The 26,889-nt window shown below is 40.2% G+C and overlaps 2 protein-coding genes and 1 pseudogene across 3 annotated transcripts; 2 read left to right on the forward strand and 1 right to left on the reverse strand.

Moving 5' to 3' along the window:
• Window positions 1–10,875: 10,875 nt before the first annotated feature.
• Window positions 10,876–17,543, reverse strand: LOC121757491 (annotated as a pseudogene).
• Window positions 17,544–19,804: 2,261 nt separating this feature from the next.
• LOC121757492 (UDP-glucose flavonoid 3-O-glucosyltransferase 6-like) lies at window positions 19,805–20,590 on the forward strand. The gene has a single exon (XM_042153027.1). It carries the CDS (start codon window positions 19,805–19,807, stop codon window positions 20,588–20,590), a length of 786 nt encoding a protein of 261 aa, XP_042008961.1.
• Window positions 20,591–22,679: 2,089 nt separating this feature from the next.
• Window positions 22,680–26,565, forward strand: LOC121759537 (receptor-like protein EIX2). Of its 2 annotated transcripts, none has more exons than XM_042155157.1 (2): window positions 22,680–25,695; window positions 26,176–26,565. In XM_042155157.1, exon 1 carries the CDS (start codon window positions 22,758–22,760, stop codon window positions 25,254–25,256), a length of 2,499 nt encoding a protein of 832 aa, XP_042011091.1. In that variant the 5' UTR covers window positions 22,680–22,757; the 3' UTR covers window positions 25,257–25,695; window positions 26,176–26,565. The 2 variants fall into 2 exon arrangements, with proteins under 2 accessions (XP_042011091.1, XP_042011090.1); XM_042155156.1 differs by lacking the exon at window positions 26,176–26,565 and adding an exon at window positions 25,893–26,055.
• The last annotated feature ends 324 nt before the right edge of the window (window positions 26,566–26,889 follow it).

The following is a 26,889-nucleotide window of genomic DNA, read 5'->3' on the forward strand; positions in this document are numbered from 1 at the left end:
CACAGAGAACACCCTACTGTAATCGGTGCTCCAAGCATCATGTTGGGGAGTGCCGAGTTGGAGGCATTCGGTGTTATGCCTGCGGTGGAAACGGGCACATGTCTCGAGAATGCCCAAACAATAACAAAAGTTGAGTGAAGAATGGGCAAGGACAGAGACCACCACAGCAGCCTCAACCAATCCGACAAGTGGCCCCACAGCAAGCAAGGGCATATGCACTCAAAGGGAATCAAGGACAGGAACCCCAAGCCAGCAAGGGCAAAGAGAATTTGGCAGGTATGGGAAAGCTCCAACAACTGCCTATTATTGTGCTGTTTGATACGGGTGCTTCGCATTCTTTTATTTCCATGTCATGTGTGAATGCCTTAGAACTCCCTACTGCTATGCTTGAATCGAGTTTGAATGTGTCCTCACCGGTTGGAGGATTGATTGATATTGTGAGAACTTGCTCGAACATAGAGTTTGTGTTAGGAGAACTAGAAGTAGTGGCCCAACTTTTGCACGTTATGCCTTTGGAGAATGTGGACATAATTTTGGGAATGGATTGGCTTACCGAGAACCACGCAACGATTTACTGTAAAGAGAGGCAGATTTTCTTTCAAGCCCCGGGCGAAGAGCCGACTATCTTGTATGGGATCTCCATGAACCGACGAACCTCCATAATCTCCGCATTGCAAGCAACTACGATGATAAGGAAAGGACGTCTGGCGTATCTGGTATACTTGAATGGGGAAGAAAAGAAAGAATTGAGGGTGGAAGACGTGGCAGTGGTGCGAGATTTTCCCGAGGTGTTCCCCGAAGCTTTACCAGGACCGCCACCCGACAGACAGGTGGAGTTCACCATTGATTTAGAACCAGGATCAGCGCCAGTATCAAAGGCGCCATACCGAATGGCCCCTAAGGAGTTGGACGAGTTGAAGGTCCAGTTGCAGGAACTGTTGGACTTGGGTTTCATTCGACCCAGTGTGTCACCATGGGGAGCGCCAGTTCTGTTCGTTAAGAAGAAGGACGGAACGATGAGAATGTGCATCGACTATCGTGAGCTTAACAAGATGACTTTGAAGAATAAGTACCCACTGCCAAGGATTGACGACTTGTTTGACCAACTTTGAGGAGCGGGCGTATTCTCGAAAATGGATTTGAGATCAGGGTATCATCAACTAAAGGTCCGACGAGAGGATGTGCCTAAGACTGCTTTTCGCACTCGCTATGGCCATTATGAGTTCGTCGTGATGCCATTTGGGCTGACCAACGCCCCAGCCGTTTTCATGGACTTGATGAACCGAGTTTTCCACGAGTATCTTGACAAGTTTGTGTTAGTCTTCATCGACGACGTGTTGGTATACTCGAAGAACGAGGAGGAGCATGGACAGCACCTACGAACAGTGTTGGAAACGTTGCAAAGAGAGAAACTTTATGCCAAGTTTATTAAGTGTGAGTTTTGGTTGACTCGAGTGAACTTCCTTGGTCATATTGTGACGGCAAATGGGATTCAAGTAGACCCAGCAAAGGTCGAGGCCGTACAGAATTGGAAATCGCCGAAAACGCCAAGTGAAATCCGCAGTTTCTTGGGATTGGCGGGATATTATCGACGATTCATCGAGGGATTCTCTAAGATTGCGAGACCGATGACGCAACTACTAAAGAAAGGAATTAAGGTAGTTTGGACGCCAGAGTGTGAGGCGAGTTTCCAACTGTTGAAAGAAAAATTGACTACTGCACCAGTCCTAGCGGTACCAGAACCCGACAAGGACTTCGCCGTCTATACGGACGCGTCGAAAGTAGGACTAGGATGTGTGTTAATGCAAGATGGGAAGGTGATAGCATATGCTTCCCGACAGTTGAGACCAAACGAGTTGAATTTTCCGACGCATGATTTGGAGTTAGCAGAAGTGGTGCACGCACTGAAAATTTGGAGACATCATCTCTATGGAGTGAGATGCGAAATCTATACGGATCACAAGAGTCTCAAGTACTTCTTCGAACAGAAGGAGCTAAACATGCGACAACGACGTTGGTTAGAGGTCGTGAAAGACTATAACTGTGGTATTAACTACCATCCGGGCAAGGCGAACGTGGTCGCCGATGCCTTGAGTAGGAAGAACCAACCTCAACTAGCTTATTTCCTAACGCAAGAGGAGGCTTTGATTCACGAGTTTGACAAGATGAGTTTGGAAATAGTGAACGCGCCTGAGACAGTAGGTGCAAAATTGGCGACACTAGTGATTGAGCCAGATTTGAGAACCAAACTCATAGAAGCCCAGCGACGTAATGGAAAGTTGGAGGAATTACGCGCGAAAGTGAGAGCCGAGAAGCTTGATCATTACCTCGAGGAGGCGGATAATGCCTTGACGTACGATGGACGATTGTGTGTGCCCAGCGATGAGGTGCTAAAAGAGGAGATTTTGAGTGAAGCGCACGACACGCCTTACACCGCACACCCCGGAAGCACGAAGATGTATCGGGATTTGAAGCAACGGTTTTGGTGGAATGGGATGAAAGGGGATGTAGCGTCATATGTGGAACGATGTCTAGCATGCCAACAAGTGAAGGCCTTACACCAGCGACCATATGGGAAGTTGCAACCGCTCGAAATTCCCGAATGGAAGTGGGAGCATCTAGCTATGGATTTCGTGACGGGTTTGCCAAGGTCACAGAAGGGCAACACCGCAATCTGGGTGATCATTGATCGACTTACTAAAAGCGCGCACTTCTTACCGATTAAGATTACTTATGGCGCGGACAAACTAGCAAAGCTCTACGTGAACGAGATTGTGCGATTGCACGGAGTACCAAAGACCATTGTATCCGACCGCGATACAAAGTTCACATCAAAGTTTTGGATGAGTATGCAACGCGAATTGGGCACACAACTGAACTTCAGCACCGCATATCACCCGCAATCGGATGGGCAGTCCGAGAGGACGATTCAGACACTTGAAGATATGTTGCGAGCAGTTGTCTTAGATCGAGGGGAAAGTTGGGAAACGGTTCTACCATTGGTTGAATTCGCCTACAACAATAGCTATCAAGCGACGATCGATATGGCTCCGTATGAAGCCTTGTACGACAGGAAGTGTCAATCCCCACTGTATTGGGATGAAGTTGGCGAGAGAAAGATGTTAGGACCCGACGCCATAAAGGAGATGACCGAAATTGTGCATCAAATCCGTGCAAGGATCAAGGAAGCTCAAGATAGACAGAAATCATATGCTGACGTGCGTCGAACGGAAATCAAATTCGACGTTGGTGACAAAGTGTTCCTGAAGGTGTCCCCGACGAGAGGAGTTGTGAGATTTGGAGTGAAAGGCAAGCTGAAACCGCGTTTTGTGGGACCGTACGAGATCATCGACGAAGTAGGTCCTGTGGCGTATCGTTTGGCGTTACCTCCCAGCTTTGGGAACGTGCACAACGTGTTCCACGTGTCGCAGTTGCGCAAGTACGTGTTTGACCCCAAACATGTGATTCATCAGGAGGAAGTGATCCTAACCCCCGACATGAGCTACGAGGAAAGGCCCGAAGCAATCCTAGATCGAAAGGTACAAGAGCTACGAAACAAGTCGATAGCGTCCGTGAAGGTGTTGTGGAAGCACCATGGTCCCGAGGAAGCTACGTGGGAGTTAGAAGATAAGATGAAAGAAAAGTTTCCCGAGCTGTTTGTGTGATACGTTTAAATTTCGGGACGAAATTCCTGTTTAGAGGGGAAGGATGTAACATCCCAAACTTTTGTGACTTCTTTTTAAGTAATTGGAATTTTGGAATTTTAGAAACGTTTGCTTCTATGTGATTTAAGTGACCTTACGTGGAATGAATTATCGTGTTTAATGTGATTGATGAGCTTGAGTTTATACTTTTCCAATGTGGGGAAATAATTAATAGGATCATGCATTTATCCTTTCTCGAGTCGATTCATTGAAATATTCGGCCCTTCCTAATTATTGAAATAATACTTCTTCTTGTGGATTTAATTAATTATTTTGGGATACTTATCCAAATTAAATCCAAACCAAATGACCCCTAAGTTGTACTACATGAAATTCGAACTCCATTTTATTTTTCCTTGGGAGTTTTCGAAAATTTCCTATAGGAGAAAGAATTAATTTCCTTTTGATTTAATTGGTGCTTTATTGACTCCCTTCCTTTGAATTTAATCCAATTAAATCATGTGATAATGTATTTCTTCACCCAAAATAAATAGAGAGTTGGGATATTTTTCCTTGGCTATTTAGCCTAGCATTTTCGGCCCCCTCCAATAAAATTGGAGAATATTTTAATTGTTTCCTAATTTGTGGGATCCCTTTTTATTCAAATAAATTCCTATGTCTAATTAATTGGGGATGTGAATATTTTTTTTCTATTGTTCCTCCATATCACACGCCCCTATGCATTATTTCCTTTGTGGGAATTTAATTAATTATTGCCTTTTTATGGGAGCCTTTTTCCATAAAGAAATTACCTAATTTAAATCCTATTCTATTTAATGGAGGATTTAAATAATTTCCTTGTACAAATTTCCTCTTAAAATTTTCGGCCCCCCCATATTAATTCCTACTTGGAGATTTAATTTATTTTGTTCCCTTGTTTATGGAATATTCACCTTTAATTCCTAATTTGTGAATATTCTCTCCAAGTAAATATTGCTATATCTTCTTGTAATTAAATCAATAAATTTTGACTTCCCCACTTTCAAAAACCACACGCCTACTTTTTTTTCCAATTGGGGGAATTTTTTTTTTTATATATCTCCCACAATTTAATTAATCCATTAGGTGTGGGATTTTAACCTAGACTATAAATATTAAAAGCCTTAACCCTAGCCCCCATTCACCCCAAAAATCGTCCCCTCTCTTCTCCCCCTCTCCCACACGGTTTTGTCATCTCTCCCACTCTCTCATCTCCAAAAACCTTCCATTCAAGCTTTGATCTTGCTTCCGTTGAAGTTATCTTCGAGAAACTCCGACGAATCGCTCCATTCCACGTTGCTACCGTTTTCGTTTTGTCAAAAGGAAGGTATAATCGCACACTTTTCCTCCTCCTTCGTTTTTGAACCATGTTTTGAGTCCTACATGCATGTAGAGAGTGTAGGTTTGATAGATCGCGAGTTTTAACAGAGGAAATCGTGTGTCTTAAGAACTTGTTTGATTTTGCAATTGTTGGTTGAATTCACGTGTGATTGGATCGAAATAATTGTGAAAAATATGAGTTGGTATGCAAATATGTGTTTGAGGAATGTGTAAGCATGATGATGTGTTTTCGAGCATGAAGAATCGGTGTTTTCGTTGTGGAAATTTAAAAACCCTATTTTCGAATTTGAACCAGAATTCTGTGATGCTCGACCAGTGACTTATGATCTGTATTCGACCCATCAAACGAATGAATTTTGCTACGAAATTTTTACTGAGTAAACTTCAAGATGTTTTCTGTGTCTTGTGTGAATTTCAGCCTGTTTTATCGAAAAATGAATTTTTAATAAATATTTGAAGTCGACTGCGCAAATCTGCCAGAAACGTGAGTTCTCGCCATGAATGTTTCGTTTTCTGTTTGACTGACCAAATGAACTCCGATTGATGTAATTCTTGAACTATATGAACATTTGAAGTGTCTTCTGTGTTTTTTTAAATTTTCAGCCTTTTTGGGCATCGTATGAATTTATGGTAAATTTTTCAAATGAACTGCGCAATACTGTCAGAAATTGTATGTTCCGACTAGAGAGTTCAATATGGGATATGACTGAATAATTGACGTGATTTCGATATGAAAATTTTCATGGATGAACTTGAATGTGTCCTCTGTATCGTGACCAAAATTTAGCATGTTTTGAGGTCGGGTGAATTTAAAGTGATTTTTACAAAACGATCGCGCAATTCTGCCAGTTTTCTGCCTTGATTAAATGACACTTAGTTTCAAGTTTAAAAGTGTTATTTGATGCATGTATGTGCAAGGAACGTGTTTAATTGTTGAAATCACTTGCGATAAGTTGAAAGGTGTTACGTGTGTTTTTATACCCTTGTGATGCATGTTGGGTTTTGGGATTGAGGAGAACGATGAGAGAGAAACGATAGGACATGCATAGTAATATGTTTTTGTGTGAGGCTGACTTGTGTTGTCGTTGACAAGGGTGTTGTGTTTTCGTGAACTCGAGGATCGAGAGTTGCTAGATTGGGTTGTGATTTTGCTAAGAGAACGAGGTGGGCTTTCTATTCAAACCTTTTTATTTTTCCGAAAAATATTATGTGGAGATACAAGGGTGGTTTAACTGTTATGTCATGCCATGGACTGTTTTTTTGTTATGAGATTGTGTGCCTGATGCCTAGTTCGTATGAGTTTACTCCGTTAGGCTATATGGCTGTATTGTGAAACGAATTCGGGTCCGAGTAGGGCCGTAAACCCTATCGGGCTGTGTACACTGGTGGGATCGTGAGCCGTCCTTGCAAGTCGGCCGGTCTCGTGGGCGAATAGTGTGGCCACACTTTCGTCGCACTGTGGTTGTGACTGTTGGATTGATGTGAAAAGTGGGGAGATTATTTGACTGGCCAGTCTATGAAACATTTTTGTGTTCTCGTGATATTTTCTTTACTACGTATAAAACTCGAGATCACTGGTATGGATGACATAACTTGATAAATGTTTTCGGCATGAGCCCATTGAGTACAACAAGTACTCAGCCCTGTAATTTCTTTTAAAAATTTTGTAGGTTGAGCGGGATGTTGCGGTGGATGTTGAGCTGGCTAGAGACCTTAGGATACGTTGTGTCGTCATACATAGGCGTGATCCTTGACTCTCCTTGAACCTTATATATCCGCTGCTATGTTTTAATTTATGTCTTAAGACCGTAAGCTTTTCGTTTTGGTGTTGGGACATGTATGGTGGTGTTAGGATTTAAACGTGCATCTACGTTGTCTTTTGAAAATTGTATTCTCCGAATTTAAGTTAAGTGCTTGTTCTACTTTAGTTTTTAGTTATTATATTTCTTAAGTCTAATTTTTTTTCCTTTGTCTTTTTAAAGGTATTTTATCTTATGTCTTTTCAAAAAAAATATAACCTTAAAATCTTTAAACTAAGTTGTTTTCCTTTCTTCAAATCAATTAAGTTGTTCTTTTTAAATTGTATTCCATGCATGTCGGTCACGATCGCCGCGTTTGTGGTACCCCTTGTATGGGCGGTCGTGACAGTTTGGTTCGTTCATGTTTTGGGATATGAGTATAGACAGTACAACCAAAGACTTTCGGCTGAAGGTTTAGGTGTTCAGGTATTTTGGCTTGTTTGGAGAGGGTATCAAAAGGGGTTTTCATGTTTAGTGTTTTAGTTGGGAGGCGATTGATCAGGTAAATAGACGTAGCAACTGCTTCTGGCCAAAAAAATGTAGGGACTTTGGATTCAATCATTATGGCTCGGGTCATCTCTAGAATTGTTCGATTCTTCCATTCAGCTACCCCATTTTTTTCGGGTGTATACGCACAAGAGGTTTGATGAATCACGCCTTTGTTCTGACAAAATTGGGTCATAGTACTGTTCACAAATTCCCTCCCATTATCTGACCTAAGGGTTTGGATAGTGGTATGAAATTATGTTTGGACAAGTTTAAAGAACGAGGCAAATTTATCAAAAACATCAGATTTGTGTTTCAAAAAATAAATTCATGTCATTCTAGTGCAATCATCAACAAAAATCACAAAATATCTAAAACCATTCACATGAGTATTTGTAGGTTTAAAAGACTGTCTATGGCTCTTGGCCAAAACACAAGTTTCACACGAAAAATTAGACGGAATCGAAAGGTTCGGGTAAAGCAATTTAAAGTAACCAGGAGAAGGGTGTCCTAGTCTTCGGTGCCAGAGCCAAGTTTCCTGTTGTGTGGATCCGTGAGCCAGCATTACACTGCCATGGTGAGCTATCTAGTCCACATAATAGAGCCCCCGTTTCTCAGTGCCACGCCCAAGAATCCTCCTAGTCTGAGTATCCTGTAAAATACAAAAGTCGGGATGCATCAGAAGTGTGCAATTCAATTCCTTCGTCACATGACTAATAGACATCAGTCTTTGAGATAAAGTAGGAACATATAAACAGTTCGTAAGCCGAAGCGTAGGAGATATTTCAATTGTGCCCGATCCTTCAACAATAATCAATTCCCCATTTGCAGTTATAATATAGGATTTCGTATCCTCATCAAAGTCAATAAAGTCGCGCTTATCCGGGGTCATGGTATCAGTTGCCCCACAATCAAATATCCAGCCCGTTGAGTGTTTATCAGAGATATTATGTACATGAAATGCAGCGAAAACTTCTAGTAGGGGTGCAAATTGATTCTCAGACATATAATTGGGGTAAGTATGAAATTTCTGAACAGTTTGGGGTTCAATTTGAAGTTTCTGGGAATCAGGGGGTCGAATTTTAAAGAGATGGGGTCTTGTTTGATAATTTAGATTCTGGTGGGGTAAAAAATTATAATAGCATTTTATAAGATTAGGGTTTGGCACAAGGCCAAACCTTACCTCCTCCTTGCGCCGACTTCTCTGTCGACGACTCCATCCTCCCGGCAAAATTGCCGGCGCCCCTTATGTTGCCGCCGGTCGGGTGACTCTACTGACGCGCCCCCACCCCTGGTCCAGTCGGTTCCCCATTATTCCCGGCATCAATTCGCCGCTGAGCTCCATCACCGTTTACTCCGATGGCGAATTTTGCCTGAGCCGCCCTTGTCTTTTGTCGTTCTTCCCACCACTCCGGATACCCCAATCTTTTGAAGCACGTTTCCCACGTATGCTTCTATTTTCCGCAGTGGGAACACCACAATTTTGAGGTGTCGGGGCGCTGATTTCCTGATCGGTTGGTGGCGGAGGAGCGCGGTGGTGCGCCGCGGTTCGACGGTCGCTGGTTTTGGGTAACTGAGCTTTGTCCGATTGCTGCGAATCCGTGTCCGATTTCACCCCCAAATGACGAATCGGCATTGTTGCCGTTGGCTTCTTCGGTTGGTGACGGCGATGCCGATGGCATGATTCGACGTCGAGCCACCTCCGTCTTCACCCATCCGTAGGCTGCCTCCACTGATGGGGTCGGTTCCTCCTTCAAGATGTCTCTTCGAATCGAATCGTATTCCTGATTCAACCCGGTCAGAAATTTGATCAATCGCTTCTCATTCGAATGGGTTCGAAACTGATCGATTTCCTTATCACAGCAACTAATCGGCTGCTTCTGGCTTCTGTCAATGTTGATCCATAGCCCATGGATCCTACGGTAATAAGTCTCCAGATCGAGGTTTCCTTGTTTGATGTTTATTGCCTTCTCTTCCAGGTCGTAGATGAGGTACTTGTCGGCTTTGTTTTCGAATGTCACTGCAAGGCTGTTCCATAGAGCCTTGGCAGTGAGATGATGGGTGAAATCTGCTACAATATCGTTTTCGATGTTGTCAACGATCCATGAAAACTCCACTAGATCATTCTCCTCCCACTCGTCGAACCCCTTACTTCCCGGTTCATGGGATCGTTTCGGATGTGCGAGTAGGCTCCTCGGCCTCCTATCTTTACTTTGATCAGCCTTGACCAAAGGGGGTAATTCTTTCCATTCAATTTGAATGCTACTGTGACGCTTTTGCTATTTCTTAGACTCACGATCTGCTCCGGATTATCCTTCTTGTCTTCGGTTTCTGACATATTTTGGTGTAGGTTTCTGGGCTGGACAAAGGGTCGAGATTTGGTATTTTTTTTTTGGCTATGATGAAACGTTTCTGAGCTAAGGTCGTTCCTGCTCTGAGGCCATGTTTAGATTTTTTTTTTTTTTTTTTTTTTTTTTTGAGGCCATGTTTAGATTGGTGGGAGAAGTTTTCTTTATTTCTGAATGAATAATATGTTACAAAAACTACATAGTTATAGGCTAGAAAAACTACACATATGGTAAACCTAAATTTACATTAATTGCTCTCTCTAATTTAGGCACAATATATTCTTGGTATCAATCACATAATATTCTCCCGATATTATGCGATCTCATTCTAACAAGTTTGATGTAAGGCTATATGCTTATATATTTAATTCTTCAATTATAATTTCGTTGTTAATATATGCGTAATATTACATGATGACATAGAAACTATATCTTGTACGATCTAGATTGTCCACATCACGTGCATATAAAGTGTATGAGGTGTGTGATCAAATAATAATTAATTTACAGTAATAATTAATATTAATTTTGTATGTTAAAAATATCAATATAAAGATATGATTATATCAATTTTCATATGTTGATAAACTTATGTCTTTATGTTGATATTTAGATTTACATATTGTATTAATATAATTATGTCTTTATCTTGATAATTTTAATACACATAATTGAAAGTTATTAGTTATTACTGTAAATTAGTTAACGGGTAAGTATGGAATTTGAAAATTCGAAACAAGAGTAAAATGATTGCGAACAATTAAAAAAATTGATTTGAATAAAATATAGTTTGACAAACCCAATTGTTCAACAAAATAAATGATTTTTTTTTTCTCTTTTCTTATTTCCACAAATATAAAATGACCCACACACCGACACTAGCACTTTTAGATATCTAAATCCCATATAAAAGAAAATTAAATTATCAATTGGATTCCATTTCATTGTTACTATAAAAGAAAAATGAATTATCATCTGATCATCAATATAATTGTATATCTTTGTTACTGTATACTCAAACTTGTGTACATCCAATCACGGCGACGGCGAGCCGGTGTTGGTGGTGGATGAGTTGCTTGAATTTAGAATTATTACTAATAAAATATACATATTGCAACAATTTACAAAAATATGTTCAATATCAAAACACTAGTTCATCTTCTAGCAATACCAAACTTCATATTCAAATTGCAAGAAATTAATGAAATACATGCATAATCAATTATCGATATTTCTCATAACATCCTCAATAAAAAGAGTTAGAGCATTGTAAGAAGATCCATCCTCCATCAAAGCTTCCCTAGCCTTCCTCCCCATCTCCTCCACCTTCCTCCTCACCCCACTCCCTCCCTCCTCCGCCATCAGCCGCCTTATCGCCGCCGCAATCACCTCCCACCCCACACTCTCGGGCGGCTTCTCTCCCGTAAAATCCATCTGATAATCGAACGCCATCCCCATCTCCTTGACCAGATAAAACGCATTCAGCTGCTGCTCCGCATGCATCGGAAACGCAGCCATCGGCACTCCAAACCACGCGCTCTCCATAGTCGAGTTCCACCCACAGTGCGACACAAACCCCCCCACCGCAGGATGCGCCAGCACGGCCGCCTGCGGGGCCCACCCCATCACTCTCCCAATCCCATTAGTCATCTCCAAGAAACCCTCAAAATATTTCCTTTCTTCCCTGTCCGAATTCTCTCTCCTCTTCAACGACCACAAGAAACGACTCCCACTCTCCTCCAAACCCTTGCGATTTCCCTCACTTGCATTTCATCAAACACACCGACGAATCCGAAGCACAAGTAAACAACTGAATCATCCGGCTGATCATCGAGCCATTTCTTCACATCATCATCTTTGATAAAACAGGTTTATGGGGAAATATATCACTCGTTCTTATTGACTATAATGAAGATGTACATGCCCTTTTATAGGCCTTTAAGAATAATACAATTAAGGCAAGTCTCATTACCCTAAACCTAATTTCCTATACAAGGTAAATATAAATTGCTAATCTTCCTATTAATTGTGATTGTAGGAAATCAGCCTCTTGATCCTCCACGATCTTTTCCTTCCAACACTCTCCCTCAAGTTAAGTGATGGGATCACCAATGCTTAACTTGTCCAATATACCTCGAAAAGAGTGCGAGCTTACTGCCTTTGTCAATATGTCCGCCAATTGATCTTCCGACTTGACATAGGGTAATTCCACTACCTTTGCATCAATCGTGTCCTTTATGAAGTGTCGGTCTACCTCCACATGCTTAGTTCGGCCATGCTGAACTGGATTTTTCGAGATACTAATGGCAGCTTTGTTATCACACAACAATCGACATGGTTGCGTGGATTTGAGTTCAAGTTCAGTCATTAGTTTTCTGAGCCACAGTATTTCTGTCAATCCACTCTTAATTCCTTAGAATTTTGCCTCGGCACTCGACAATGCTACCACCTTTTGCTTCTTACTCCTCCATGTCACCAAGTTACCTCCTACAAAGGTAAAGTATCCCGCTGTTGACTTTCTGTCATTGGGATTTCCTGCCCAGCCTGCATCAGTATAGCCATGTATTTCTAAATCCCCATGTTTCTTGAACAGTACTCCATGACCCGGTGTACCCTTTAAGTAGCGTACTATTCTCAACACTGCCTCCCAATGTTCTTCTTGCGGTGCATGCATAAACTGACTCACTACTCCAACATTGTGCGCAAGATCTGGCCTGGTGTGGGATAAATAGATGAGTTTCCCAATCAACCGTTGGTACCTCCCTCTATCAGCGAGTTTGGCTCCTTCCCGAATCTGCAGCCTTTGATTCTGGACGATTGGAGTATCTACTGGCTTGCAATCTATCATTCCGGTCTCTGCTAAGATATTAAGTACATACTTCCTCTGGTTGATAAAGATCTCTTGGTTTGATCTAAGCACTTCTATTCCCAAAAATTACTTTAGGTGGCCAAGGTCCTTCATCTCAAATTCCTTGGACAGGTTCTTCCTTAGCTGCTCTATCTCTTCTTCATCATCACCAGTGATAATCATATCATCAACATAAATAATGAGCCATGTAATCTTACCATTTTTCTTCTTGAGGGACAAGGTGTGATCTAAGTTGCTCTGGCGGTACTCGTACTTCTTCATTACTTCAGTGAACCTCCCGAACCATGCTCTATGAGATTGTTTGAGGCCATATAATGTCTTCTTGAGCTTGCAGACGTCCCCATTTTTGAAGTCTCCAGTAAACCCAGGTGGGGGAACCATATAAACTAGTTTGGTCAATTCTCCATATAGAAAGGCATTTGTCACATCGAACTGGTGTAGGGGCCAGTCCCGGTTGGCTGCTATCGAAAATAACACCCTTACTGTATTGATCTTGGCAACTGGCGAAAACGTTTCCGTATAATCAACGCCATAGGTCTGGGTATACCCCTTTGCTAGCAGTCTCGCCTTATATCGGTCAATGGATCCGTCGGGTCTTCTTTTGATTGTAAATACCCATCTACATCCCACTGTAGTAGCCCCTTTGGGTAGTTCATTAACTTCCCAAGTCTTGTTCTTCAACAAAGCATCCATCTCTACAAACATAGCATCCCTCCAATGTTTAACTTTCCATGCCTCCTCGGCTGTATAGGGGATTTCCTCTTCCTCATAGAGTGCAGCTTCAAATGCCCTACCCATTTCGGCCAAGTTCCATTTCACAAAATTAGCCACATCATACTGGCTTTTCCCGCTGGTTTTTTCTGGTGAGAACCTCTTCGGTGGAATTCCACGAGTACTTCGTGGTGGGAGTATATATCGACCTATACTCTCATCGAGGGTCGTGTTCTCATCCACAGTTTCTGTATCAGTAGGATTAGCAGTAGTGCTATTTTCTTGAGGTGGATCAGAAATTACCTTAGGTGCCTCGGATATCGGTTGAGGTGATACATTGGGACGCGGTTGAGAGTACTCTGGGGTGGACGAGACCTGCTCGGCGATAGTGCTAACCTTTTCTGTTGAGTCCTCGTTGGAGTGATTTGACTCAGGCACAAACCAACTTAGGTAGTCTACTGTGTTTGATGACTCACTCTCCCCCTGACTACTAAGGTGGGTGTGGTAATAGAACTCTGTTTCTAAGAAATTGCAATTCATTGTGGCGACTACCCTTTTTCCAAGAAATTGCAATTCATTTTGGTGACTACCCTTTTTGTAGTTGGGTCATAACATCTATACCCCTTTTGGTTAATCCCGTAGCCCACAAAAACACATTTGGTAGCAAAAGGTGGCAATTTTGTTCTCTCATGTTTAGAGATGTGGACATAAACGGTACATCCAAAAACTTTTGGTTGAAGGTTAAGGTGTTTGGGTATTTTGGTGAGTTTGGAGAGGGTGGCGAGGGATGTTTTTTTGTTTAGGATTTTAGTTGGAAGTCGGTTTATGAGGTAGATGGAAGTAGCAACCGCCTCGGGCCAGAAGTGGTTAGGGACTTTGGATTCAAACATCAAGGCTCGGGTAATTTCGAGGATGTTTCTATTTTTTCTTTCTGCTACCCCATTTTGTTCTGGTGTATAAGGGCAAGAGGTTTGATGGATCAGGCCTTTTTCGGTAAAGAAGTTTGTCATTTTTTGGTTCACAAATTCCCTCCTATTATCGGATCGAAGGGTTTTTATCGTGGTTTGGAACTGGGTTTGGATAAGGTTGAAGAAAAGAATGAATTTGTCAATCACTTCAGACTTGTGGTTTAAAAAATATATCCATGTCATCCTAGTGCAATCATCTACAAAAATCACAAAATATCTCAAACCTTTCCCCCCAACAATAGGTGCAGGACCACATACATCAGCATGAACAAGGGAAAAAACTGAATTCATACGAGTATTTATAGGTTTAAATGATTTTCTGTGGCTCTTGGCCAAAACACAAGTCTCACAAGAAAAATCTTTCGGAATAGAGAGTTTGGGAAAAAAGTATACTAAAATAACCAGGTGAAGGGTGTCCCAGTCGTTGGTGCCAAAGCCAAATCTCCCTTTTCGTGGACCCGTGAGCTAGCATCGCACTGCCTTGTTGAGCTATCTCATCCACGTAGTAGAGTCCTTGGCTCTCAGTGCTACGCCCAAGTATCTTCCTCGTCCGAATATCCTGCAAAATACAGAAGTCGGGGTGCATCAGCAAAGTACAGTTCAATTCTTTCGTTACATGACTTATAGACATCAATCTCTGGGACAAGACAAAGTAAGAACATAAAGCCAGTTTAATAATCTCAAGGTTGGGGATATCTCAATAGTACCTGCCCTAGCCACAGTAATCAATTCCCCGCTAGCAGTCTGTATGTAAGTTTGAGTAATATTACTAAAACTAACGAAATCACTTTTATTGAGAGTCATAGTGTCAGTGGCTCCACAATCAAATATCCAGCCCTTTTTCTCACCCCCATTGTCCCATTTTGTTGTAAATGCAGCGAAATTATGGTCCAAGGGCTCAAATCGATTTTTAAGTGGAATGAGATTAAATTGCAATTTTTTCAAACAATCAGGGGTTTTTCGCAATAATTTATAATCTGGGGGTCATGGTGTAACTCATCATAAGTCTGGGGTTCATGTTGTAACTCATAATAAGTTTGGGGGCTTTCATGCAAAAAACGGGGTTTGTGGCATAATTTCAGAAAACCTAGGGAAGGGTTTTGCGAATATATGAAACTTGGGGGTATATATGAAAAATTAGGGTTAGGGTTATCAACCCCTAACCCGTTACCTCCATTGCTCGCGCCGCCTTCCCCATATCGGCTCCGTGTCTTGCCGGCGCCGATCACTCCACCACCGTTCCCGCCTCCGCCGGGAGCTCCTGGTTCCTCCCTCTGTTTCCCCCGTCCGGTCACCATGTCCCGATTCCCAGCCACCATTTTAACCACCTCATTTCCGGCAGAAATCCCAACCGCCATCTTGGCCTTCACCGTCTGCCTCTCCTTCCACCATTCGGGATATCAGTGCAATTGAAAGCACGTTGTGTTTTTGCATCCCACAGTGGGAACACCAAAGTTACGACTTGTCCACCGGTTTGTTCCCCGGGGCGGTGAGCGGCAGTGGTTTGACATGGGGCTCCGCTTCGGTAACCTTGTCGTTGTCCATGCGCCGCCAGTCCGTGCCAGATTCCTTGTGCGTCTCCCCCGCCGTGACTGTGGGTGATGGCGTTTGGGGATTCCGGTGGCCCTAGTCGCCGTCTGGCCGCCTCCTTTTTAACCACCCATAGGCGGTTTCCAGCGGAGGGGGAGACACTTCTTTGAGGATGTCTCGCCGAACTCCCTCGTGTTCGTCATTTAGTCCCGCCAGAAATCGGAGTAGTCTTTTGGTGTTTGTGTAGACTCTGAATTGATTTACTCATTTCTCGCAGCAATCGACCGGTTGTTTTTGGCACCGGTCGATATTGATCCACATTCCGTGGATTTTGCAGTAATATGTTTCCAGATCCATATTCCCTTGTTTAATTGTGTTTGCCTTGTCTTCCAGGTCATATACGAGGTAGAGATCGGCCTCACTCTCGTATGTGGTGGCTAGGCTGTCCCATATTGCCTTAGCCGATTGATGATGAGCAAAATCTGTAATAATATCGTTTTAGATATTGTCCACAATCCATGAGAAGACGATTAGGTCCGTCTCCTCCCAATCGTCATACTCCTTGCTTCCCGGCAACGGTGTAGCTGGTTTTCCGGTTATATGGGAGTAGCCTCCCCTACTCTCTATCGCAACCTTCATCAGCCGTGACCATAGTGTGTAATTTCCCCCATTGAGTTTGAACGCCACTGTTACTTTTTACTCGCTCGTATCTTACTGCTTTATGATTCTGATTCTATGCTGGTTTTTCTTCGTCTGTCATTTTGGGTATTGATTTGAATTGTTTGCTCATTGGGTTTTTTGTTAATTTGGCCGAGATTAGTATGGGCAGTGATGAAAGAACAATCTGAGCCCTATTTTAAAACTGCTCTGATACCATGATAAAACAGGTTTATGGGGAAATATATCACTCGTTCTTATTGACTATAATGAAGATGTACATGCCCTTTTATAGGCCCTCAAGAATAATACAATTAAGGTAAGTCTCATTACCCTAAACCTAATTTCCTATACAAGGTAAATATCAATTGCTAATCTTCCTATTAATTGTGATCGTAGGAAATCAACCTCTAGATCATCCAAGATCTTTTCCTTCCAACAATCTTCATCAATAAATGTGCTTTCCACCTTCAAAACCGGCCCGACCGGGTAAATCTCCGGCGTCTTATCATCGGACAAGAGCGACTAATCGCTTGGCGCTCCATCTCGTAAAACGTATTGACCAACACGCCCTTCATCTCCGAGAATCTCTTGAAATGGGTTTAAAAAATCTCCGGGAAGAAGATCTCATCCACGGTCACCGCCGACAGGACTTTCGCCGGAACCGGGAGCGAAAAGTAGGGCACGTACAAGTCCACCTCCTCGTTTTTGTACCTCGTGACATCTTCGTTGCGGTCGAATCGCAGCGAGACGAGGTGCTGGAACACGCCGAAGCAGATGGCGTCGCCGGTGAAGAAAAGGTACGCCGGCAGGCCGAATTCGGCGGCGACGGAGGCGAACTCCGTGCAGAAAATATCGAGGACGATGGCGGCGAGGTGGGGATTTTGATTTTGCTCGTTTGTGAGGAGGTTGGAGATTGCTTGGCGAACGTTGGGGATTTGGCAGTCGAATTGTTCGAAGAAATGCGTGTTTGAGTGTTGGATGGGAGGGAGGTGGGTGAATTTTAGTAGGGAGGAAAATGTGGGGTTGGAAGAGGTGGTTTTAACGTAGGTTTCGGCGTTGGTGTCTTTGAAGATGGGAGGGAGGAGGAGTACGGTGGCGGAGAGGCGGGTGTCGCAGAGGAGGAGGAGCTTGGCCGTCTCCATGGTGGGGATGAGGTGGCTCAGCCCGGGAGATGGAATGAATACAAGTTCGGATTTGTTCATATTTTTTTTCTCCACCACACTTTTCTTATCCCCTTGGTTTCTTCTTCTTGTGGCAGGGGAGCTTCAATTTATAGTACTTTGTCTTGATAATTATAAAAATAGTAGTACTTCCTCTTCCTATGTCCCATCGAAGATGACTAACCTTCTTTTTTTTAATTTGTCTCATCTAAGATGAATCATTAATAAAAATAGAAATCCATTTATATCCACTTTATTCATTTTCTCTTACTTTATTCTCTCCAACTAACACACCAAATAAAGTTATATAAAATCTCATGTTATTCAAGAAAATGGTCAACTTTCATGGAACGGAGTGAATATTAAAGTTATTGTGCAAAAAATAGTAAAAAAATAATGAAATATAAGTCTCACTTCTATATATTAATTTTATAATAAAATGTGAGTGAAATGATATATAAGAATGTACGACCTATTGCGTTTACTTATAATAAAAATGAAAATGAACTTTTATCTGGAGACGGACCAAAATTGTAAAATAAACTATTAGGAAGAATGGGTAATGTAATTTAAGTTGAAAGTTAAAAATGAAAATGAACTTTTATCTGGAGACGGACCAAAATTGTAAAATAAACTATTAGGAAGAATGGGTAATGTAATTTAAGTTGAAAGTATAATGTACAGTATCTAGCAAGCTAGTTGGTCCTCAGAAAGTGATTGCCATAACCATAAGTCAACAGAATATGACTTCCATTTATAGCTTTTGTTCATTTTTTTAGAAAATTATTCTTTCTTTTTCATTATTATTATTATTATTATTATTATTATTTATAAAATGAGTGAAAAAAAATGAAACATACATAATGGATACAGTACTAATTATCAAACCAGCCGACTTAGGTTGCTTATTTATTTTTAAGGTCTAATTTAAGTTACTATTGAAGGCCCAAGTTAGAGAGGAGATGTATAGGCGTATATATAGTCATTAAATAGGATTATAGGATACCATCTTAATCATCTAATTTTTCAAAAATAGGGAATGAATAGTTAATATTTCCTTTCTTCGCAGCAAATTTCTTTCCTTCACTTATTCAATACAATATTCCATGCTCTGAATTAATTAAATTTTCAATAACTACCTGATTTTGGGCCTAAAAAAGTTTAGGCCCGGCCGTCTTGACCCAGTTCCATGACAGCTCAGTGGGCCGGAGCGAGACTGAGTACTTTGGGAAGAGCAAAACAAAACATAGCTGCAGTACCTTTTTTGTTTCAATATATCCGATTTTTTATTCCTTTTGATGAAGCTAATATATTTTCAATTATTTGAATAACATGTCATCATTTTGTTTAATTATGTATTCAACAGAGACATTAAAATCTTATTAATAAAGTCATTCAACTGTTAGATGAAATGCCTCATTTTGTTGTAGCCTAAAATTTGAATTTTTATGCTTACTTCTATCGATTTTTTGCTCATCACAGAATTAATGGGGTCTATAGCTGAATTTGGGGAATTAATTAGTTTTATTTTCAAAATTACTATACAAATATTTGATTATTTTAGAAAAGTTACTTTTATTCAAGGAAGAGTCTCTCCTTTAAGACATCATCAAACAGTCACTGAATTTAAAATTGGAAAGAACTTAATCCTTTATGTCTTGATCTTCTTATCTCTATTCAACTTTTGTGTTATCCTCATTTCTGTTAACTGTTTCTTATTCTTTTTTTTTGGTGATTATCAAATTATCTTTCTTTTGCATTTTTAGTCATCTTCTCAGTATCCCTCCTCATCAACGACCCCGCAGTCCATGAATACACGAACTCGATGCCATTCCACCCCGCCTCCACCTCCTCAGCCTCCCCGAACTCGAAAAGGCCACCTCTGACTTTCAAACAGAGTCAAAGCTGCCCGAACTCAAGGAGGCCAACTTTGACTCCCAAACAAAGTTAAAGCTGCCTCAGATCTAGGCAGCCATGCATGGGCGGACCCACATAGACAAAGGGTGGGGCTTTAGCCCTTAATGAATTGTTTGTTTTTTGACATTTTTTTAATAAATTTTTATAATTTATTCTTATTTTATACCTATATTTATATTAAAGCCCTTATTAATCACATAAATTACCTATAAAAACATTTTCAAACTATATTTTGAAAATTAGCCCTTACTAATATTTATTTCTGCGTCCGCCCTGCAGCCATGCACATTACCTGACAAAGGCCTCTCATCATAGAAGCCTTTCTCGGCATCATGGCGACCAAAGCCCGAGTTGTCGGTTTCGTTGTCGATATGTTCTGCCTGACAATGACGGAGGTCGCCGACGAATTTTCGATCCCAACCTACTTATACTTTTCATCCGGCGCCAGTTTCCTCTCCTTCACGATGTTCATGCAACGGTTGACCGACGAACACGGCGCCGATATAACCGAATTCAAAGATTCCGACGAAAAGCTCCCCGTCCCCGGATTCGTCAACCCCGTCCCGGCGACGGTCACGCCTTCCATCCTGCTCGACAAATGCGGCTCCGTCATCGTCACGTCGTCGGCACGACTGATTTGGAAAACTAGATGGGTCTTCATCAACACTTTTCAAGAGCTTGAGCCTGACATAATCCAATCTCTGTCCGCCGACGATCAGTTGCCGCCGGTCTACGCCGTGGGGCCTCTCCTCAACTTCCAAACCCCGCCGGAATCTGAATTTTCCGACGTGATTGAATTTATTGATCAGCAACCTCCAAAATCAGTAGTGTTCCTCTGCTTCGGCAGCCAGGGGAGTTTCTCAGACCCACAGATCAAACAGCAGGCCGCGGCGCTGGAGTCGAGCGGCCGGAGATTCCTGTGGTGTCTCCGGCGCGGGAATCAGAGCGATTTCACTACTCCGGCGGAATCAGTTCTGCCGGCGGGATTCTTGGAGAGGACTAGAGGGGTCGGGAAAGTGATCGGGTGGGGCCAAGATGACTCTAGCCTCATAGCAATAGCCAATACAAATATTGTTTTGATGTCAAGCATAATTCCAAAAGCAGAAGATTTGAAGTAAATTATTTTATGCACTTTTTCAAACAAAAAAAAGTAAGTAGGAATGCGTCAATATTTTTGTAATTTCAATCAAATCTGGAACACCTCTAACAGAGGTTCCGTCTAATTAAATGAAATTCAATTAAAGAAATACCAAGGACCGGCTCTACCCAAACTTTTCTGGTTCGCCCCAACATTTCCCACTTGTCCGACTGTTGCTGATAAGCGTCTTTAAAAAAAAGAAAAATTGAAAGACGCATGACGTTTATGCGTCTCTCCATAAGACGCATCCGCGTCATGCGTTTCATTAACGAGAGACGCATGAGGGTCATGCGTCTCTCCCAAAGCAGAAATAAAAAAAAAGTCTAGTACACTTATGAAATATTAAATACCTCCTAGAACAACAAAAGAATTACCTCTATATGCGCCATATTTTTATCGGCCCAATATCTAGGACAGGCCTCCTTTGCCCAGTTCAATACCTCGGCCCAATGGGCCAGAGCTAGACACAAATAGACAGATTAGAAAAGAAATATGAGTATTTACGAGTTTTTGCTTCAATATATACGTACACTTTTTTTTTTCTTTTTGATAGATTTAACATAATATTTGAGTCATGTTATTATAATTGGTTGATACAATGGAGCTTCAGCAGGGACGTGGAATTCTTACTCAATGCAGCCAACTAAGAGGTATATATACTGAGAAGTACTCCAACTGTTCGATGAAATGCCACATAGTGTTGTAGCCTAAAATATGAATTTTAATGCATATTTTACTGATTTGTTTCTTCATTAGAGATTGAATGAAGTCTATATTAGCTGGGTTTGGTGGGAGAATTAATTTTATTTTCAAAATTTACCATACTAATATTTGATATTTTAGTGGAATTATATAGCGTGGAGTCTTTGGAGTCCATTACTTTCTGATCATGATCCCATTAATTTAGTGTTTATAATTTAGTGAACACCCGCTTTATTATTTTGTCTATTTTTCAATTATTTTGGACGCAATTCTTATGTTAAGTTATGGATTTCTATTGGAAGTAACTAAGTGACACTTCATTTCACATTTTCACAAGTTTGTTCATACATTTTGGAAAATTCTTTCGTCGTTTAAAATCTGACTTTCATTAAAACCCCCAATTTTGTACGTTAACAGTTGATATACTAGTATTTACAGTTATAACTCAGTCGCGCTTCACTTTCTTGTTCGACTTGTGCAAGTCTTCTACGCCAGCTCAGGAATTGTATCATTTGATATTAACCTATCAGAAGCACTACACAGCATGCACGCAACGGGATTGAACTCAGCAACTCCCCTTTAGAATTTTAATCTAGTTTCTATTTAAATTGATATATTAATTTGAATGACTACTTTAATTTCTAATTTTCTTTGCCTTAGCCTTGATGAATATATACTCATGCTATTTCATGGTGATTCTTTTACATCATTTATTGTTTGATAAATATCTACTTTTTGCAGATTTTTAGGTATAATTTAGTCAGCCTTACATTTATTATTTGATCTTTTTTCAATTGATTTTGGATGCAATTCTTACGTTAAAGGAATTGTATTGGTTCTATTGGATGTGACTTAGTCACACTTCACTTCACAAGATTGTTGTATGTCAGAAAAATATTTTGTCAGTAAAAATCTCAATTTTTACGTTGTCATGAATTATCTTTAAACAATTTCTATATTATTTGCGGTTATGATTAATTTATTGGACCTTTAATCATTTTTATTTCTCTTTCGAGTTGACTTGCAAGTCTTTCTAGTTTCAAGAGTTTTTTTAGTCACTCAATCCATGATAAAGATCTATGCATAATTATCCTGAATAATCTTTCAATATATTGCATGGATTTTAAGTGATTTTAATTTAGTCAACCTTCGCTTTACTATTTTGTTTTTTTTTTCAACTTCTTTTGGACTTACGTTAAAAGAATTGTATTGGTTGTGAATTAGTCACACTTCACTTCAATAATTTTCTTACTTCAAACAATTTCTATATTATTAGTGATTATGACATATGCGCTTTTCATTTTCTCATTTTATTTAATCATGAATTATCTTTACTTCAAGCTCAGTTTTGTCTTTCATGCATTTTATCTTCATCTATTTAAACCGCTAAACTTGATATATTTGAGTATCCAAAAATACACAACACCTCCACAAATCAATACAGTATGATTTCTGATAAAAGAATAGCTATTCAATTTCTACTTGTTGTTCTTGTCTGTGTGTTTGTTTCAGGAGATGCAAAAGTGAGATGCATAGAGAGTGAGAGAGAAGCTCTTCTAAGCTTCAAGAATGGCGTCTTCGATTACTATGGCTATCTCTCGTCATTGCGAAGCATCGAATGCTGCAAATGGTATGGTGTTTGGTGCAGCAACACCACTGGCCATGTCATCGCCCTCCAACTTAACATCAGATTGCAAGGTGAGGTTGGTTCTTCCTTGCTTGAGTTGCATCATTTGTACTATCTTGATCTCAGTTGGAATTATTTTGGAGGTAATCCAATCCCAGATTTCATTGGTTCCATGAAACAGTTACAACAATTGTTTCTCAAGGGTTGTAACCTTTCTGGGATTGTTCCTTCTCAGTTAAAGAACCTTACCAACCTGCAATCACTTGATCTTAGTCAGAATAATTTTGAAGGCCCAGTTCCAGGATTCTTTGGTTCCATGAAACAATTACAACAATTGTTTCTCCGTGGTTCTAAATTTACTGGGATCGTTCCTCCTCAATTAGGAAACCTTACCAACCTTCGCGTACTTGATCTTTCATATAACTCTTTGAAGATTAAGAATCTCGATTGGCTTTCAAGTCTCTCTTTGCTATCTACTCTTGATTTGAGTCAAATCGACTTAAGTCATACAAACTGGCTGCCACAGATCCTAAGTCTTCGTTTCCTCTATGAATTGCGCTTGGACCTTTGTAACATAAGCACAATTAAAGTGGAACCAACTGTTAATTCTTCTTTCACATCTCTTTCCTTGCTCAAATTGTCTGATAACCAACTCACTCCGTCCTCGTTCCCTTGGTTATCTAACATAAGCACAACTCTAGTCGGCATAGACCTTTCACGTAATGCTTTAGGGGGGCCAATTCCTGACGCATTCATAGAGAGATTGGTTCTTGTTGAAACTCTTGGTCTTGCTAGTAACAAGTTTGAAGGTCAAATCCCAAAATCTTTGTTCAATTTGAGTCGTTTAATCACCTTAGATCTTTACGAAAATGACTTAAGGGGAAACACTGATGAGTTGTTTGGAAATACATCCGGGAAAGGAATATTGGAATCGCTCCAAATTCTCGACTTGGGTCATAATAAACTCAATGGACCAGTGCCAGACCTGAGAGCTTTTTCTGCACTGACAGAAGTGTACTTTGGGGGAAACAACTTAACTGGCTTTATTCCTCTAAGCATCGGCCAACTCTCTGAGCTTCGTGTTCTAGATCTTTCTAAAAATTTGTTGGAAGGAATAGTCTCTGAATCCCATCTCATCAAGCTCAACAAGTTAAAGAAACTAGATTTATCATTCAATTCATTGATATTGCATTTTGGACCTGATTGGAGTCCAGCTTTTCAGTTGGATGCTATATTTTTAGCAAAATGCAATGTGGGCCCATCTTTCCCAAAATGGATTCAAACTCAGAGAAGTTTCAGTAACCTTGATCTTTCTAGAGCTAATATAACAGATGAAATCCCAGCATGGTTGTGGAGTGTATCCCCTTCATTAACCAACTTATACCTTTCTGATAATCAAATTACCGGTATTATCCCGAATCTCTCATCCACTTTCATCACCAGCATAGATCTTGGTAACAATAGGCTCTCAGGTCCCATTCCATTATTTTCTGCCTATGTTGAGCTTGTTCAGCTGAGTGGAAATATGTTTTCTGGATCAATTTCATCTATCTGCAGTGTATTCTATGGTTGGTTTTGGAATTTTGACCTCTCCAATAATCAGTTGGCCGGAGAGATTCCCGACTGTTGGGAGCAATTGCCAAACTTGTTCTCTCTCAGTTTAGCTAACAACAGGTTATGGGGTGAAATTCCTAGTTCTTTGGGACATTTGCATGACCTCACTGCACTGCAGTTGCGTGGTAATAGTTTATCTGGAGAGTTTCCTTCCACTTTGAGAAGTTGCCATAAGTTGAATTTAGTTGATGTTGCAGAGAATGAGTTAACAGGAGACATCCCTACTTGGTTTGGTGAAATGAATCAAATGACATTTCTAAACCTTGGCACAAACAAATTGCATGGCAGTATTCCTGACGAGATATGCAATTATACTTTTATTAGAATTTTAGACTTGTCTAGAAACAACCTGTCTGGAAAAATACCTGATTGCTTCAACAATTTTACTTCTATGGCTCAAAATAGTACGCCAGCTGATTTGGTTCGTCTGGGTTATGTTAATAGCTTCAGTTACAATCCTCCTCTTCCAAATATGAATCTTAAAAGGTACTATGGGTATTCGCTATTTACATGGAAGGACCGGGAGGAATCAGAATATAGGAAAAATCTCATATTTCTCAAACTTATTGATCTTTCAAGCAATAGATTGTCCGGAAACATTCCCAAATCATTTTCTAGTATGAGGGGATTGATTTCCTTGAACCTATCATCGAATAGTTTCACAGGAAGTATAATTCCAGATATGGTGAGATGGAAATGCTAGAATGTCTTGATCTATCAAAGAATCAGTTGTTTGGGAAGATACCCTCAAGCCTGGCACAATTAAAGTACTTGGATGTTCTTGATTTGTCGAACAACAATTTGTCTGGAGAAATTCCAACGAGTACTCAACTTCAGAGTTTCAATGCATCTGCTTATGCTGAGAATGATGGGCTCTGTGGGGCCCCGCTCGCATTGTGCCCCAAAGATATGAAGCCATCCACCACTATTCTGAAGAAAGACAGCAGTCTCTCATTTATGCAAGAAGTGGGCATATCAATGGCCATTGGTTTTATATTTGGATTTTGGGGTGTTCTTGGTACTTTCATACTGAAGAAATCATGGAGAATTGCATTCTTCAACTTGTTTGATGCCATTGGAGATTGGTTTTATGTGAGGATTGCTGTATTTGCGTCCAAATTGAGAAGAAGCTGAAATGTCAGGTAATTATTCTGCAACACTTCACTTCAATTTTAACCATTTCATTTGTTAAACTGCATATATTTATCCATACATAAGTTATAACTTTAGTGATTAAGCCATATGTGTAATTTCAGCTATGAAAAATGCAGAAACCATGCTTAAATAATGCTAGTATGATTTGATAATGGAATATATAATTTCTTTTGTTTGTGAATAGAGGTGGACAGGACAGAGATGGTACAAGAAGAATTGAACGACAACTATTGCTCATGAATAGTCTTTGTACCTTGATTGAAGTGCTTTGATGTCCATCACTATGTTGGTCATGTAATTTACTTTGCGATATTACAATATTGTGTGATCTTATTATTATTGTCAAATTAAGTGTTTTTTCCTACTTTTTATTATCGTGTATTTAGAGATGATGTTAAATTGTATATCACTTTCCTGTTTTGTGTCTTTTTTTCTTACCGGCACCGGAATCTCAAAAAAATTGCCAGAGGGATTCTTGGAGAGGAATAAAGGGGTCAGGAAATTCGCCGACGTGGTAAAATTATCACCAGCGAGCATGTAGTGCGGATTACCTTCAGCTGCTATACGTCGAAATTATAGAGTCGTATCAAGAGAATCGTGCCAAGCATATTATAAGTGTTTTATTAGTTTAATATATTATTCTTTTGAAATTACAATCCTGTCGAGTGTATCATAAACTCCATCTAGGATTTTTTTTTGTTGATTATTTCCCGAGTCGTATCAAGAGAGTTGGACCGCATAGGATTCATATTATTAACGTGAATTAGAATCGTTAGCCAAACCAATAGTTTTCGGCATTTCAAAAATAATTTAGTTTATTTTATTTTTGAGGACTTTTGATTATATCCACATTTACACCTCGCTCTAAGTTTTTAATATTGAGCTAGTTTCTTTTATACAATTCATTTTAGTAAATATTGTAGTAATACTATTATTATTCATTATCAATTTTGAACATAACAGAATGACAAGTAATACAAATTCACAACATTTCAATTGTTCCCATTCACACAATGGGAACCTCAAATATATGACTTCTGGCATATTAAACTTTCCTCACATTTTGAAAATACTCCATATATTAATCAAAAGGACAATATTTTATAGTCTTCAAGATTATCATAATATCATGTATCTAAACAAACACTCCTATTTTCAGAAGGAAATATTTTGGCACATCT

This window comes from Salvia splendens, chromosome 12, assembly GCF_004379255.2.
Source record: "Salvia splendens isolate huo1 chromosome 12, SspV2, whole genome shotgun sequence".
NCBI classification, from domain to species: Eukaryota; Viridiplantae; Streptophyta; class Magnoliopsida; order Lamiales; family Lamiaceae; genus Salvia; species Salvia splendens.

Excerpts from the sequence above, each read along its gene's own strand:
- LOC121759537 (XM_042155157.1), top strand. The coding sequence starts at position 22,758 with ATGATTTCTGATAAAAGAATAGCTATTCAATTTCTACTTGTTGTTCTT.
- LOC121757492 (XM_042153027.1), top strand. The coding sequence starts at position 19,805 with ATGGCGACCAAAGCCCGAGTTGTCGGTTTCGTTGTCGATATGTTCTGC.